General features: G+C 33.4%; 1 protein-coding gene and 1 pseudogene across 1 annotated transcript; one reads left to right on the forward strand and one right to left on the reverse strand.

The window, feature by feature from the left end:
• Window positions 1-513: 513 nt before the first annotated feature.
• Window positions 514-709, reverse strand: LOC130947163 (small nucleolar RNA U3; annotated as a pseudogene).
• Window positions 710-14,985: 14,276 nt separating this feature from the next.
• LOC130945697 (uncharacterized) lies at window positions 14,986-17,560 on the forward strand. The gene is made up of 7 exons (XM_057874405.1): window positions 14,986-15,027; window positions 15,678-15,893; window positions 16,118-16,210; window positions 16,301-16,402; window positions 16,495-16,754; window positions 16,870-16,879; window positions 17,411-17,560. Exons 1-7 carry the CDS (start codon window positions 14,986-14,988, stop codon window positions 17,558-17,560), a joined length of 873 nt encoding a protein of 290 aa, XP_057730388.1.
• The last annotated feature ends 369 nt before the right edge of the window (window positions 17,561-17,929 follow it).

Below are 17,929 nucleotides of genomic sequence, written 5' to 3' on the forward strand. Positions count from 1 at the left end.
TACAAAAAATATACTGTATAAAAAATATCATAAATTTTTTTTTGATTTATTTCAATTACTACCAAAATAAATATTTAATTTTTTTATTATTTTTAGTACTCTCTAAAATTTATATTTTGTTAGTTTTAATTAAAAGTATATTTTGCCAATTTTTATATATTATTTTTATCTTAGTGTATAAATATTAATTTTATTATAGAATTAATTAAAAACATCTATTCAAATATCTAAATTAAAATAATATACAAAAATTATTTAAGTTGATGTCTATTTTAATAATTTTGTATCTAAAAGTGATTTTGAATGGTGTAATCCAAACAACATTTATTTTACTATAATTCATTTTGATATAAATATTGCCAAACATAAATCACTTGATACAAACTTACTTTTCATCAAAATCAAGTTTGCAAAATTAATTTTATTCAAACTTCCGTTTGCAAACTGTAATCCAAACACACACTAAATATTTAGAGAAAATAACTAATTAAATGGCCAGGGAAAAAATATTTGAGTCTGTCAGAACACCGTGAGACCATCTCGACCACAAGGTTGTAGCGCAAACGATCCTCCACCGTTCAGATGGCATGCGCTTTGGAACAATTAATCACGCTCTGACCTTACGGTCATAGTTCAACCAAAGTCTTCTTAGAACTCAAGGATACAGATGTACGAGCCTATAGAACAGATCCTGTTCAAGTAAGGTCGTGTTCTGTGTTTTGTGTTCTTTGTGTTTAGTTATAAAAACTGCTTTTGTTTTGTGAACCTAGCTCAGGTGAGACTAAGTTTACGTTTGCGAAATTCAGAAAATCTTAAAATTTAAGAACGTGAAATCGATTATGATGGCTTTTTATGATGATAGTGTAGAAGGGGAAGACGAAAAAGAAAATGAAAATAATGATGATGATGATGATGATGATGGTGATGGTGATGATGATATGGGATTTCTGGATGTCATTGAAATTAAATTTGGAGGTATTTAATTACATAATCACCCATTTTGGACTATAATTTAATTACCAATAATTTAACCATAGTTAATATAGCAACCAATTAAAAAATGACATATCACAGAGGGTAAATTACATATTATTATAGGAATGGTAGGCTAGAATTTACCTATAAAAAAAACGTGTGTGATGGAGATTGAGGGCGGCGTGAATAAGAATATATCATGTATGTGCATGAGAGACGGAAGGAATTAATATAAATAAAAAATATTATGTATATACTAAATTAATTATTAAAATTAATTATTATATTTTTATATATAAATATTTATATTATTTAATTTATTTTTAATATATATTTTATATTAGTGGCTATTCTGACGGTGGATTCACATAGCATGAATGAATGGGAAAATATCGGATAAGGATATGGATCATACCATTAAGCAGCGTATCATAATAATAATCTCCGCAGGTATCACTTTCTCTCTTGTCATGTACATTAGTCTTGTATGAAAAATTCACAAACTAATCATATAGGGGCTCTATATCCCTTCTTGTTTCAACGTATATGTGTCGATTTGTCATTTCATTTAGATCTCACAAGGCCTTTAACCGTTGACTCATTTTAATTACAACTCTAACAAGTGCCATGCTATATATATATAAATATATCGATCAGCATAATGGTGAGAGGGGTAAGGTCATTTTCTATCCCTAAGCACTTTATATATACAAACTCTATAGAAATTGGTGGAAAAAGTTGACATGTAACGAATCATGATCATTATGTTGCAAAGAAATGTGTACTAATAAAATGCTATGTATAAGACGTAAGTGCCTATATATATATACGTCCAAGTGAATACTGAATAGGCTTTTTGGCTAATGAAAAACGTGTTTCTAGCTTAGGGTGGGTCGTTCTTTCATACTCATTCTACCGGCTAAGAGTTTTACTTCTCTTGGACAATATTTGCTCTTAATTTTAGTTTAGAATTGAGATACAAGATTATTAAATTAAAAGTATATATATTTTATACTGACAAGGAAAAATCTATGTTTTCTTTCTTTTCCTGTACTTATTATTAGAGATGATTATAGCAATGATGTGCCAATTAAGGTCAACACAACCTTATTAATAAGTAGTTGTCACAGTTAGGCTTCAATTAATCAATCATGTTGTAAATATAATACTCACGCTTAATTAATTTAAAAATTATTCGTTTACATAAATAGTATTATCATATTTTTATCTCTTAAATTTACTAACATATTTATAAGCATAATCGTCGGAATTGAAATAATAATCGAACCGATTAGCTTATTAGCTCATTCGTTCACTAATTCAACTAGTGTAATATTAATTAAATCAGTTGATCCAATTTTACATAAATAAAAAATATAAAATAGTCAAAAACTTAAAATTAAAATTTATAATATATATATTTATTAACATTTTAAAAATAATTAAGTCATTCTAAAATAATATAGAACAAGAATAATAAGTATTTTATTATTTTTACTTTATCATAAGTATTTTTATTTTTTTATATTAAAATAACTATTATTTTCAAATTTTAATAATTTATTAACTAATTTATATCTATTATACTACACTACAAGAAAACCGGCAGATAGCAGCGGTTATTTAGTAGCGGTTATTTTAAACCGCTACTAAATACAATATGCCAGCAGTTCTTGTAACGGTTTTAGGAGACGCTACCAAATGAGTATATTTTGCAGCGTTTTTTCGGTAACCGCTGCGAAATGTACTGTTTTGTAGCGGATTTTATAGCGGTTTGAGGGGACGCTGCTAAATAATGTCATTTTGCAGCGGTTTTTCTATAACCCCTGCTAAATGTCCAGTGGCTGAAAACATTGATATTCGTTTTGCAGCGGTTTTTTCCGTACCGCTGCAAGATTTTTTTAAGTTGAATTTTTTTTGTATAAACATTATTGCCTTCTTATAATTGTTCTAATCCTCGCTATTTTTTTAATGGAAAAATAAGGTTCAAATACTGCAACTTAATTAATGCATTAAATAAATTTTTAATTTTGTGTTAAATAAAAAATAATTCATTACTTAAAAACAAATCTATACATGGATAACTAAAACAGAATTTACGAGTCATGTTTTCTCTTGTAGTATCAGCCATTCTGAGTTTGTATTTAACCACAACTGGTACCATAAAAATCGAGTAAACGTCCGAATTCACTAACTCAAAACAAAGTTCAATAGAGCATAAAAACCAGAGTTACTAAAGTAGACAAACAAGTTTTGAGTCAAATTTTTCCATCAACATCGTATTGACCTGGCCAGAAATACTCTGTCAAAAAAGCGCTGCACGAATGTGATACCGGATCCGATAACTCATCTCCAAACCATGGCATCTTGTTGAGATCGAAACCCCTTTTTGCAGCATGTACGGCATCTTCTCTGTGTTGGGTGTTTAAAGTTTCATTATCTTCTTCTGGAACCCTATTAAGCTCAACATCCCTGGAGATGTCATTTCCACCGGAGGAGATAGCATCTAAATCATCTTCTGAATCAGTGTCTGCTCCATCTAGAGTGTCAGCAACTATTTCGCCTGAATATTCAGGTGACACTGAATATATGAACATGCAACCAACAACATATTAATTTACTTAAAAGATAATGAATACTTCCTAGTCATTCTAGTTATTAAGGAAAAAAATTTTCAGAATTATGGAAAGAGGACTTTCAAAATTAACAAATACAAAATTAATTATTACCGTCTCCTTCGTCAGTAGTTTGGACAGATTTCTTGGAAAGAAGCTCTCTAATAGCACGTTCTATATACTTCAATTCCTCTTTTGAAGCAATCTCCAACTCAACACCATGCGAGTTATTAAAGCGCATCTACACCATAATAAAATGTATAGTAGTTGGTCTATTTTGTAAAGCATATTGTGTCTCTGTAATTCTCTTTCTGTGCTAGAAATTTATTGAAATACCTTTAATTCAGCAAGTATGTCTTCAGATGTCTTACCAGCTACAAATGTCACAAAAACATATCCAAATTTCTCCTCGTACCTTGATCCCCATTCATGAAGTTCCTACAAATTTTGGCATGAACGGAACAACTATCACTGGATAAATGTCATAAGCATATAGCAACTTAAAAGTTTTATTTTTCAAATAATGTTTAACTCAAGTGTTTAAGGGTACAGCTAATGAACATACCTGCACAGTAGCTTCGTTCGCCGTTTCCAAATATTCATTAGAACAAGATCGACCCGATAAAGCCTCCAACCAAGACCTAACATTCAACCTACGTGACCATATATCTCTGGCAACCGTAACTGCATGTTCCAATGAAGAGAATGGAGAGGCCAAAGCCATTTTGTTAGCAAATGTTGTGCTTGCACAGCATGATGAGAAATCTTCCGTTTTCACTTCTCCTGTTACAACACCATTTTATATTAACTATATTTGTCAATGATAACAACATTGTAATTCAAGATAATTTACTCGATGTCATAATTTTCTTTATTGGAGGTTAAGAACAAAAACAATGATGATAAGAACAACAAAGCCTTGACAACTAAATTTTGAAAGCAAAAATCGTTGGAAAATGGTGAGACACAGGTGGCATTCATGAAAATCAACTTGTAATGAAAACTTAATTCAAATACGAAAACACAGATAGTGATGTAACCAGCAAACTGCATACATCATAAACACTGTTAAACTTATCAAAAACACACAGATACTCTAAAAATGCTGCACATGTTTTGGCATATTTTCACTATGGCACATAATCTATGTTATCAGAAACATCTGCTACTGGGTCTTCTATATCATCGTTCCTTATCAACTGTAAATCACTGATGTCACCTGCTGCTGACATGTTCAACCCGGGCTCAGGAGAAAAAGCAGCTTCAACATCCTCATTTTCTCCTCCCATGTCATACAAGTCTCGTGGTTTTACATGAACCACTACACTCCATTCTTGTTCTACTTCATCACGCACATAGTACACGAGCTGAGCTTCTGATGCCAATATGTACGGTTCATCCTCTTCTCGATCATCGGTGTGAATTGGACGAGCGAAATTAATGCTGGTAAGGCCCAGATGGTCTTCTTTGATTCCTCTGCTCGTAGTTGTATCAGCCCAAATACATTTGAACAAAACCACTGTGAAATGACAGCTGTAGTTCAGTTCGATTATGTCCACAATTTTTCCATAATATGGAACAATACCAACAGCCACTCTGTTGTCACGCATGCTGGCATAACTTCTTGTATTTGATGAGACATAAACTCCACTATTTTGTGTTTTCAGCCCGTCTTCCTTTGTGATAGTTCTAAACTTGTGTCCATTGACGTTGTATGCCCCAAACCGTCTTGCCTGAAGCATGGGACCACATGCCAGCAATTTCATTTCTTTCGAATGTACAGTATTGTCCATTGGAACCTAGCACCATAAAAAATTTGAATTTACAATTTATAATTCTAGATCCGGAATAAGTTGGTCACGTTAATTTTCTACGAACCTCACGCTTGAACCGCCGAGAAAATTCTGCATGCACAACACGGTCTATCTTAGAGTGCGACCTTGTTTGATCCCTTAATTTTCGCTTGGTTTCTGACCTAAACTTACTTTACGACATAACAAGAATTTAGTCGTTAGACTGAGTGTTTGAAATTGCTTATAATCGTGCTTAATGATTATATGTGCATACTTACTCAATAAATGGAGCGACGGCCTCGCAATTGACTAGCACATGATGATGTGCCTGATCTCTTTCCATTGGGGTCAGTACAAAATGTGATACAGCCCCTGAAGCTTTTCCAATTTCAGGGAACATAGTACATCCTGTATTCTCTGTAATATCAACAGGTCGATCGTCAACTCGCGCTGGTCGGTTGATTCTAGTCTCAGTATTTTCCAAATATCTGGAGCAGAATGTCAAAATCTCCTCGGATAAATATCCCTCCGCAATTGAGCCTTCAGCTTGTGCTCTGTTACGCACGTATTGCTTCAATCGTCCCAAGTACCTTTTACATTAATACAACATAAAGCTTAGTTTATATATACGTAATGAAATTGGATAAAGAGGTCATAAATGCGTTTAGTTGCACGCTAACCTTTCTATTGGATACATCCACCGATAATGTACCGGGCCACCAAGTTTTAGTTCATCAACGAGGTGCACCATAAGGTGAACCATGACAGTGAAGAACGATGGAGGAAATATCATTTTCATCTGACACAGAGTTTGCACAACATGTGTCTGAAGGGCACCAAGCTGCATAGGATTTACAGCTTTTCCACAGAGTTCTCGGAAAAATGAGGACAGATTCGCAATCACATTCGATACCGGACTTGGCAATGCATTTTTCACCAAAATTGGAAGTAATTGTTCCATTAGAATGTGGCAGTCATGACTCTTCAACCCATACAATTTGCGCTGCCGGATATCAACACAACGAGCAATATTGCTCGAGTAACCATCTGGAAAGACCACGTTCTGTAGAGTCTTCAGAAATACATCTTTCTGTGGATTCGACATTGTGATTATTGTTGAATGATATTTACCACCTTTGTCCGGCCACAATTCAGGCCTTATGCCCATGCTTTGTAAATCTTTGCGCGCTTTAAGATTATCTTTTGATTTGACGCTATCATTTAAGATAGTGTAGACCACATTGTCACAAATGTTCTTCTCTATGTGCATCACGTCAAGGCTATGATGCAGCATGTGATCCTTCCAGTAGGGGAGTTCAAAGAACACACTCCTCTTTTTTCAAACCGAGTCATCTTGATCTGCATCTTCACCAATGCGTCTTCTTTTTGCTGTCAGAGTTGGGTTCTTCCCAAACGATACTTGCAAGTTAGACTGCTGCCTTAAGACATCTATTCCAGAATACTTCTTCGGTGGATCTCTGCTTTCAACTTCTCCGTCAAATCTAGTCCGGTCTACTCTATATTTATGGCCCTGATTCAAGAAGCGGCGATGGCCCGTGTAACACCATTTTCGACTGAATGTTAGTCGATGAGCTTTAGCGTCCACGTTACATGTAGGACAAGCTAACCCACTGTACGTGTTCCACCCAGACAAATTTCCCAACCCTGGAAAATCGCTAATAGTCCACATTAGCGCCGCCCGCATCTTGAAAGTGGTCCCCTTATTAGCGTCATAAGTTTCAACGCCATCCCAGAGTTGCTTCAACTCATTCACCAGGGGCTCCAAATAAACATCAATGTCGTTACCCGGCATTTTAGGACCGGAAATAATCATAGATAGTATAAAAGATGACTATTTCATGCATAGCCAAGGAGGAAGATTGTACGGAATAAGAATCACAGGCCAAATGGAATACGTCGTACTCATATTTCTGAAAGGATTAAAACCGTCACTTGCTAAGGCTAAGCGAACACTGCGAGCATCGTTGGAAAAGTCAGGATACTTTGCATCAAAGTATTTCCATGCTTCAGCGTCCCTTGGATGCCTCAAGTACCCATCGTTATTGTCTGCCTCTTTATGCCATAACATGTCAGATGAAGTTTTGCTACACATGAATAACCGTTGCAGTCGTGGTATAAGAGAAAAGTAACGGAGAGTCTTTGCTGGGAGAGGCTTTCCATTTTTTTTTGACAGGTATTCTTAGTTTCGTAACGGAACCCTTTCGCGTCTTCTGCTTCCATCGTGAAGTCCCACACTGCTTGCATTTCGTCGCATTCTCATACTCACCTCGGTACAACATGCAATCATTCGGGCATGCATCGACCTTTTTGTACTCAATCCCTAACTTTCGGATAGTTTTCTTGGCTTCATACAAAGTGGACAGAAATTTGGCTTGCTCAAATGCATCCCGCAATAAGTCCAGAATCATCGACATAGCCTTGTCACTCACACCACACATACACTTAATGTGATAAAGTTTCACTAGGAAAGATAATTTTGAGTACTTCGAGCAGCCGGGATATAACTCCTCCGCTCCATCCGCAAGAAGATCGGCAAAATCCTGTGCATCGCGACTTGGACCATCGTACGGCAACTCTATATCATCGTTTTCTACAGGATCCGCTGTTGTGGTCTCCTCACTTCCAGTAGGCATTGTGAAGTTAAATGCCTCGTGTACCATTTGAAGATATGGATTCACGTCGGGGGTAGGGTTCTCAACTATCGGTGTGCAACTAGAGCTCTCCTCAGCTGGTTTCTCACCATGACGCAACCACAAAGTATACCCAGCGGGAAACGACTTCATCAACAGGTGGTCGTACGCATCCTCTCTTGTTTGCATAAATTGAAACCCACATTGAGGGCATGGACACTTTATCATGTTATCCGACGATGCATTCGCAAATGCAAAGTCTAGGAACATATTCAGTCCTTGTTTATATTCTATGCTATCTCGTGACTTAAGAATTCAGGTTTTGTCCATGTCTATAATACACCAAATATAGGTATAGTAAAATATGTGTGCAACTAAGAACATTTAAATTTATACTAAAATGTGCAGTAAATAATAATAATAATAACAATAATAATAATAATAAATGAAACTAATCAAGATATAAATATATTATCTTTTAATCAATAATGAAAGAAAACGTACTTTTTTATGAATTACGTATGATGAATAGAGTTTTAGAAAAAAAAAATTATGCATCAAATTTCTCATATTCTCATTATATGTTTTATAGATTATTTAATAATTATTTAATTATTTAATAAAAGAAAGCCCAAAAAGTTGGTTTCAGATAATTGTAATAATAGAGTTAATTACTTAGATAGATAAAAGTACAAAATATATTAATATTTTAATTGATTTTTATTTTAATTTATGTTTGATAAATAATTATTAAAATAAATATTTAATATAAAATTCTTCAATTTAGTAAATGTTAAAGTGAAGTAGAAAAAAAATTAGATATATAACCGTCAACTAAATAAATTCATTAATTACATAATATATCAATAATAATATTTTGTTTTTTATTAAATTGATTTAATATATATTTTTATTTTATAATATATCAAAATTTAATTCTAAAACTTTAAAAATAAATATAAAATAAATATTTCGACACAAAGTAATATGTATTTTTTTTAAATGTGGGAGCAAATATAATTTTTCAATGGGACACATATATATTTATACATATATTTTTTTGTTTTTTTTCCAAAATGCTAGTGGGGGGACTTGCCCTCACAACTCATTACATGTATCCTAATCTGAAAACATCTTTATTTTAAAAAATACGTCAAAAAATTAGAGCATGTATACAAACATGTAAAAAAATAAATACAGTTATAATAAGGGGATAAAATTTTTTGCCACCCCTAAATAAAACAAAACATACTCCACATAAATACAGTTATAATATGACGATAAAATTTTTTGCCAATTACTGTTTGGCAAAAAATAACAACAAGAATTTTTAGATATAATACTCATTCATATAAGTTCATTCATGGAGTACCTCACGAAAATCATTAGTCCAACATATACACATAACTCGTTACGCACCGTATGTCTGTAGGTCAAAGATGCCAAAAAAAGGTAGTCCGAACTGTATATCAAATAGAAGTTAAAAGTTAGTAAACGAAAAATATCATTCAAAAATTTATTAAAATTCATCAAGACATTTTCAAAAAATTATAGCATAAAAAAATAGTGTAAGATGATTATTTTCAAAAACAATCATTAAAAATTAAATTATTTTAAATAGCATTTTTGACGTACAAGACACATTTTTGATATTCTTAAAATATTAGTACAAATATGTATTTTACATTAAAATTTTAAATTTATGACTATTTTTTATATATTTATATAGTACTGAGTCAACCAGTCAACCAGTAAAATATTTAACGGGCCGAGATCCAGTTCGGGCGAACCGAACAGTGATCTGGCCGTGTCATTCAATCAAGGGCTTTCCTTTTATTTTCAGCCCACATTAAACCCTAAGTGGAGCTACTCCAACACAAATAAGGAGAAGCAAATGCATTGTCGCCGTCAGGACAAGGAAACCGCGAAACTCTCCTCCAACGCATCAGACTTCACCTGCCGCCAGCCATATCCGCGTGCCGCCGCATATGGTCCTCAAGTAACTGCCTTTCCCTCCGTTGCGCACATACAATCCTTCCATTAAGCCGCCGTTCCCGTCACTGCGAAGCAACCGTCGCTCATCAGATCCGTATGGTAAAGGTCTCCGCGAACTCTCCTCTCAACGCGTCGGAGTTCACCTGCCGCCAGCCATATCTGCGTGCCGCCGCCTTTGGTCCTCAAGTAGCTGCCTTTCCCTCCGTGGCGCACATTCAATCCTTCCATTAAGCCGCCGTTCCCGTCACCGCGAAGCAGCCGTCGCTCACCAGATCTGTCGCAACCTCGGTGCGTTCCTCGGTTTGAAGGTCTTCTGCTACTTCTACTTGCCGTGCTGACGCGGTGGCTCTCCATCCCCTCCATCAACGGTGACATTTGGTCGAGCTTGCAGGTAATTTTGATTATTTACTTAACTGTGTTTGCATGCTTGTGTTTAATTGATCTTTTAAGTTGTTTAATTCACCTAATACCCATGTTTTTTTAGTTTTAGAAGTGTTGTATTTTTAAATCAATTTTCAGTGATACCCTAAGTCTGATTGCTTGATAAAACATGTATGTGATTTGATTCTTCAATTGAACAAAAGGAAAACACACGTTAGGCTTGAGCAGTAAACGAAAATATTTAATGTGTAGCATAGCAGATATTTGTGTTTAAACAATACGGAGCTAATAGGATAGAACAACCAATATGACCAAACGAATGACTAAAATTTGTTTAAAAGATATATTGCTGGGATTTTTACTAACTAGAAAAATTAAGAAAATCGAAAAATTGAGTTTTCAAGCTAGAGAGGAGTTTAGGATGAAAAAATGAAAAGGGTGATTACCTGGATGAAAGTATAGTTGGAAATTGATGCTCCTCATCTAAGTCTGGTGTTGGTTTCTAGTTTTTCAAAATAAGAAGAGTGGAGATTTATGAGTTTACCATTATATGGGCTGAAATATGTTAATATATATGTGAACAAACACGTGTAAAAGATAACTAATCTTCAAATTTGTTTTAAAGATAACAAATTAAAAATCTGTTGTGCCATCATTAACCGGATTTACAGTCACTTATCTAACAGAATGCATTTGTTCAGATACAAATAATAAGGTAAAAGGATAAAGTAATTATTTAAAAGGTATACAGTTATTAGAAATATGAACGGGCAACTCAAATTCCATAATTTTAAATTTTAAATTTGAAATCAAATAAGGTTGTTGAGTACACGGCGGAAATCTGTTTGAAACTTTAGTTGTTAGGATTTCAAAATTACTCCCAATATTTTAGCAGTCAATCTCTAGCGTTTTGTTAACATACTCTGCGTTTCGTTCACGCCGAGGCACTTTATAATTGATATTTCGGATACTTTTAGAACCAATACTAAGCTTACTCCTCTGCACACTAATCATGTCTTCTTAATCTTTGAGAAGAAGAGTCTTAAACTTAGTTATAGGGTTGCAGTTAATCTTGAAGAGTGGTTGTTGGCTCCTTATTTTCTGATCAGTCACCTAAGATCAATGTATTGTACTCCTTTCTTCTTTTTCTGCATTCTTATTTTTTTTTACTTCCTGGCGTGTGTATCTTTCTGCATTTCATTCTTAGGTTGCTGAGGATTTTTCCTATGTAATAGATTTTCCTTTAATTTTGCATTTGGTTTTTGATTTTTTTTTGTTCCTGCAACGTCGTTCCAACTAAAAAAGAAAAGCACGTAACTTGGACTTGAATCTGAGAAAAAAACATAGTTCCACATACACTTAAAAGGATAGTTCGTTTTTTATTAATTGTGTTGAGCAGGGTATTAGGTAGAGAAACAGAGTGATAGTAACAAATTGCTGAAAAACTGATAACTTTATTGAGAAATTTCTGAAATTATTATGTGGAAATTTAATACTTTATCGAAAAATTGATGAAGTTGTTGCTGCTATTATGGAGATTGTTTAATGATATTAATCTACTATGTCGTGTCTGATTTTGCTGCCATGTCATTCTGTGTATCATGTGAATTGTGCATAAGAATTGCTGCTTTGCGTCATTTATATCAAGCTATCATGCTATTCTTGAATTTGAATTGCAATTTGTTCGGATATCTGAGAAATTGTTGATAAATTTGGCAGCTGGGATCTCGTGTGTTTAAGATGCATTTTGATAAACTTATTTTGATTTTCATACTTAGTTCTTGTTGCGGTTCCACTAATCTGGGATTGTGTTTATATATTTAGGAACAATATATTATTTTATAATTGCTATTCACTCATCCATTGCCTCCTAGATTTGATTGCTCTTGATTTATCTTTTCATTTTCATTTTTTGTTTAAGTGCATTGCTGCAATTTAGTTGAGCTTGAGAGCTGCAATTTTACTGTTCCCTTTGTAAGTTATGGTCTGCTTGCGTATTTTTTTAAATTTGACCACATAAAAATTATAACCTAATTATAAGATTTGTTATTCTTTGTTGGATTTGCTTGTTCCTTTGGTTTGGACAGATAATATTAACAGTAAAAGACCTTCAATCTGTATTGAATATGTTTTTTACAATAACAAAGGCCTATATTAATTAAAAGTGTTGGTGATATAGACTTTTTCTAATCAAATATATACGCATATTAAGGAGATATCTTCCACAATAAATAAATGTAAAATAAAAATTACACTAAAATTTGAAAATAATAAAATAGATGTCAATGAAAAAATATGTTAGTCATCATCATTTTAGTTAGTCAAACTCTTAACTCTACCCCTTATATCTGTTAATTTCATGAGATTATTTCATTAAATCTACTGCGGAACTGCTGCTGCTTTTAAGTTTCAAGATAACCTTGATTCAAATTTTTTTTTAAGATTCATAAAACCTTCAAAATGAAAAACTTTTTATTTAGTAATGTATCCAATGATAATGTGTTACATCCCAATTTCAAAGGTAGTGTAATTTTGTGTGATTAAACTGCAACAGTAAGGGAGAAAACAATTTCACAGCAATTGCGTGTGAAATTGACAAGGCAATTTACTCACACTTCCATTGTTTGCGAAATTGAGAGAAGGTTTTTTTTTTTTTTTTCAATTCTGCATGCACTGCCAATGAAATTTTAAAAAAATGATATGAACAATTAGATACGATTTTATTAATTTATCGATATTTTTATTTTTAATTAATATATTAATTCAAAAAAAATATAATTGCCAATTAAAAAATAAAAAGCTAAATTGTGTTATTGGTTCAAATTCTAAAATATTTATTTTTATATATTTGAATTTAAAATGAAACAATTAACATTTTTTTAAAATTATTAAAAATAATCATTTGATTCACTGCTATTATTTTGAGGTGTCACCTAAAATCAAATTGAATTTTGGGTCTAGATGTGAAGTCTAAAAAAATCAAATTAAATTTTGGACCTAGATGTAAAGTCTAAAAAATTAAAGCTAGAGGTCTTTCTATTTTGTTTGGATTTAGACTATAGTAGACAATACCTACAAAAATTATAAATAGAGTAAGAAGGCTATAGTATTAATTCTACTTTTTAAAAATTTGTGGTTTTACAAATGGAGTTTCTAACAACCAGTTTTAAAACTGGATTATTGCTTAAAAATTCTGAAAGTTACAAAAAATTAAGTGATCATAATGGTGGTTATTGGTAATATACATTAAAATTTCTAGTAGACTTTAAAAACATGTAAGAAGATATGTATCTTTATTGTAAAAAAAATAAATTAAAGCAATATAGCATATATATATATATATATATATATATATATATATATATATATATATATATATATATACACTCATCTAGAGATCAGTAAATGTAGATTATGTTTACATTGATATATTTGTTCAGTGAAAAGTTACTACGGTATATGTTTAACACCACCAAATTTGTCTCCTATATTATCACTTTTAATTGTTGAATTACTTAATTAATTTTATGTAGTTATTAATATTGAGCTCTTAAAATTTTTAAATAGTGTACTATATTGTTTGAAACTTGATTCATGTAATTGATATAATCATTGTGCACTATTGAGTTTTAAATTGTTCTTATCTTGCTACTTGTCTAATGACCTTGTGTTGTGTAAAGTAATAGTCAAATGCCAAGGAAACCTCGGTACACCGTTAGTACTGCAGCCGGACCTGCACCTGCCCCTAATAGTCGAACATATGCTACTCCGGTATGTGATTTACTGCACAACTTAGATCAAATATTCATTTGCCTTTTAGGATAGACCTTTGTTCAATATAAGTTCTGGTTATACTAAAATAAATTGGTTGATGTACTAACTACTTTTTTTTTTAGCACACGGATGCAACACATGATACGGGTGCAAATACTTCTTCTGCACAGCAACGTGCTAGAACGCGTCCACCTCCGCATTCCGGAAACGGTGCTCGACAATCCCGTGTAAAGGCTATACCATTTAGACCACCACGCAATGAAGCACGGCTGGCTGCGTCAAGTGACATTGGGGACGATGGAGCTCCTGGGACAAATACAAAGCAACCGGATTTACATGAAGTTGTAGATGACCAATCAGATGATGAAGACTATGACCCGGAGGCAGATGAGGTCGAGTTGTTCGATGACCATGTGGACGACTTAATTGCTGCACGTGAAGTTGAACGCCAAGGCCATGCCAATGGCAAAAAAAAGGACACCGATTATTGGGTTGTTGATGTCATAGGTATTCTTTTGATGTTTGTCTCTTAGAAAGTGTAATTACTCTTCTCCGTGCATTATAAATCGCTTAGTAAACTAACATTTAAAGTTTGTTCCATCTGTTAGAAAATGGTGTGACTTATTTTATGGAGCTGACTGTTAAGGAGGCATTGGCACTTCCTCTTGGAAAGAAGATCGTGCTAAACCATAACAGAGAGTTGCAACAAGTTGGTCAGGCAGCGGGCCTATTGAGCGGGTTCTTGGGGACATTGGCGTCTGATTTTCAACAGTTACCAATTGGTGAAAAAGTTGGAAGACAATGAGCAAGGCTTCCAAGGAGCATGCATTTGACCAGTTTAAGGTAATATTTAGTTTTGTTTTATAAAGTAATGCGTTACCAATGCTTATTTCGCAAATGCTTTTTTTTTGATATATCTTGAATTGCAGTACATTATTAAATAACTTAAGCCACAATTAATCCGGTCCTTCATGTATAGCAATGTAACTAGTAGTTGTAGTAATAATAATAACAAAAATAACAATAATAATGATAAAACTTAGAAACCTCAGGAGAATGTTAAAGCTGCTCGTATAGTAAAGAATTGGAGAGTGAGTATCTATAGGTTATGATTTCTGGTTAAATGAAAATGTTAAGTTAAGATAAATATGGAACACACTCGCACAAGCTGATTCTGTTACCTTCCTAACTTTGAAATTTTGGAATATACTGTGGTTTTAATTATTTGTTGAGAGATTTATTTAATTATTTGCTATCTATGGGGTTGCTGTTTTTATGTCCTGCAATTCTCTATTAGTAGGTGGATTTCTTTGGTTTTCTATTCTTTTGTGTTATTCTGATAAAGTAGAGAAGGATAGCGCATGTTGGGTTTCTTCTGTGATGTCGAATGGATTTAGAGTTAAAGTTAAATGTTAGAATGATGGTGTGAAAACACTGATGTCAATATAGTTATCAGGTTTATTGTGTATTCTTATGATCTAAACTACTTGTAGCGAGTCTTCCACTATAAGGACGATGGAAAAGGGATCATAAAGCGGGGAATTGTACAAAGGATAGGAAATTCCTGGAGGAACGTAAGGAATCATTTGTTCCATAAGGTTTATGACGAAGAACTGACTTTTGACCAAAACCTCAAGCGTAAGCCAGCAGGAATAGAGGCAAATCACTGGAAAAAGTTTCTTGAATATCGGTTGAGCGAGGACACAAAGGTAACAAATGCTTAGTTGAAATTTAATTGTATTTGATTTTAAATCATCATGAATTACTATTAAATATGCTGAATTTATTGTGATAGTGGAAAAATTACTACCAAAAAGTTCATCACCTTATTCTTTTTTGTGTTTCCTCATATTGTACATGCCTGACTTATAAAACCATTAAAAGTTTTAGTAATTTATCCCGATAACATTCATGTTTGTCGTTTTATGTGTAGGAGAAGTGTAAAAAAAATGCTGCTAATCGTTCAAAGCAACTGTACACACATACCGGAGGTTCTAAAACGATGGCAAGAAAGAGACACGAAGAAGTAATTAATCTAAATTCGTTTCTAGAATGGTGACGTGTTTCTGGTAATATAGTGTTGTCTGATATATGATTGTGTTGATGATTGTTATAGGAGCTACGACAGGGAAGGCCTATTGGTAGAGGAGAGGGATGGACCATGAGTCATAAAAAAAAGAATGGTTCCTATATGAATGAAGATGCGCGTCTGGTTGGGGTAAATTATGTTGTTTACTTTTTCATGTTTCTATATTAAGGTAGTACCGTTGAATTTAAATTAGTGTAAATTTGGATCTCACATGTTTGCAGGAAGCAATTGAACACATTGAGAACCAAGACCCCTCCAGTAAGGAATTTTCACATAATGATTCCCTTGCACAAGTGCTTGGCAAGGAGCACCCAGGAAGAGTTCGTGGACTTGGTTTTGGTCCATGTTCCAGTCAGTGTTTTCGTAGCATTCCACAGCAGTCTGACTACGGTGTACAAATTGAGGAGTATCAGATGGAGATTGCAAAACTTAAGGCGGAAGCAGCAGAACTTAAGGCAGAGTCAGCAGAATTTAAGGCAGAGTAAGCAGAACTCAAGGCAGCAGCAACAGAGAAAAAGGCAAAGAGACAGAGAATGGAGGCAGAGGGAAAGGCAAAAATGCAGAGTATGGGAAATTTGTTAAGCTACATAATTCAGCAACAAGGAGGTAGTTTGCCACCTGAAATAGCGGCAGATTTGGATTCTTTGAGAAGTGCACCAACCTCATCCCATGCAATATGATGTGCGGGCAGCTAATTATTTGAATTATGAATGTTGGAATCTAAATACTCTTTTAATTTTTAACTGTCATAATGACTTTTCAGATATTTATTTTTAGTTGTTCATTTTGGTAACTTTATCTGTAGTTTATAGTCATTGGAGCACTAAATTCAAATAGTTATTAAAATGATTCACTTTTGCATATATTTTTGTTTTGTTTCGGGTGTTGTAGTTTGATTGACTATTATTTATTTTAACTAGGTAACACAATTGAGTGGAATAATGTATAAAGAATAATAGAATTGGCATATTCTAGTGTAAATTCGGGTTTTTTTTTATAAAAAAAAGTGTAACTCTACATTTGGCAGCGGTTTTAAATCTGCTGCTAGATCCTAACAGAATATTTCAACGGACATTATTTTGCAGCGGTTAACAACCGCTGCCATCCTCAAGCAATGATATTCTTGCGATTTTGTAGCGGAAGGAACCACTGCAAAATTATATCGCTGCAAAATACCATTTAACAGCGGTTGTTCCAGCGGTTGCTCTTAACCGCTGCAAACGGTTTAGCCGCACGCTATATTCCAGCGGGTGTATCAACCGCTGCTATCTATATGGCAGCGGTTAAAAACCGCTGCTAATCCTATAAATAACCGCTGCTATTTGCCGGATATGGTGTAGTGCTATTATATATTCTTATAAATATTTATTGAAAAATAATATTAATAGATATTGCATAATTATGAAAAAAATAAATAAATTTATAATTAAAATTAAAATAAATTAAATAGAAGTAAATCATTTGATGAAAGATATTTATATGTTATTATAATTTGCATATATATTAACAAGAAACATGACAGTTCGGTGGCGCATTTTCAAAATCTCTGGAGTATGAAGGTTCGTATCGGTTCTAGCCTTTGATCGAACTGATGTAAGGTTTTATTTATTGATTTTTCGGTCAAATCAACCGATCTAGTTTTAAAAACTATACTCA

Source organism: Arachis stenosperma, chromosome 8 (genome assembly GCF_014773155.1).
Source record: "Arachis stenosperma cultivar V10309 chromosome 8, arast.V10309.gnm1.PFL2, whole genome shotgun sequence".
Classification (NCBI taxonomy): domain Eukaryota; kingdom Viridiplantae; phylum Streptophyta; class Magnoliopsida; order Fabales; family Fabaceae; genus Arachis; species Arachis stenosperma.

Excerpts from the sequence above, each read along its gene's own strand:
- LOC130945697 (XM_057874405.1), top strand. The coding sequence starts at position 14,986 with ATGAGCAAGGCTTCCAAGGAGCATGCATTTGACCAGTTTAAG. Across the intron at positions 15,028-15,677 it reads ATGCATTTGACCAGTTTAAG|CGAGTCTTCCACTATAAGGA; the intron begins GTAATATTTAGT and ends AACTACTTGTAG. Across the intron at positions 16,403-16,494 it reads AAGATGCGCGTCTGGTTGGG|GAAGCAATTGAACACATTGA; the intron begins GTAAATTATGTT and ends ACATGTTTGCAG.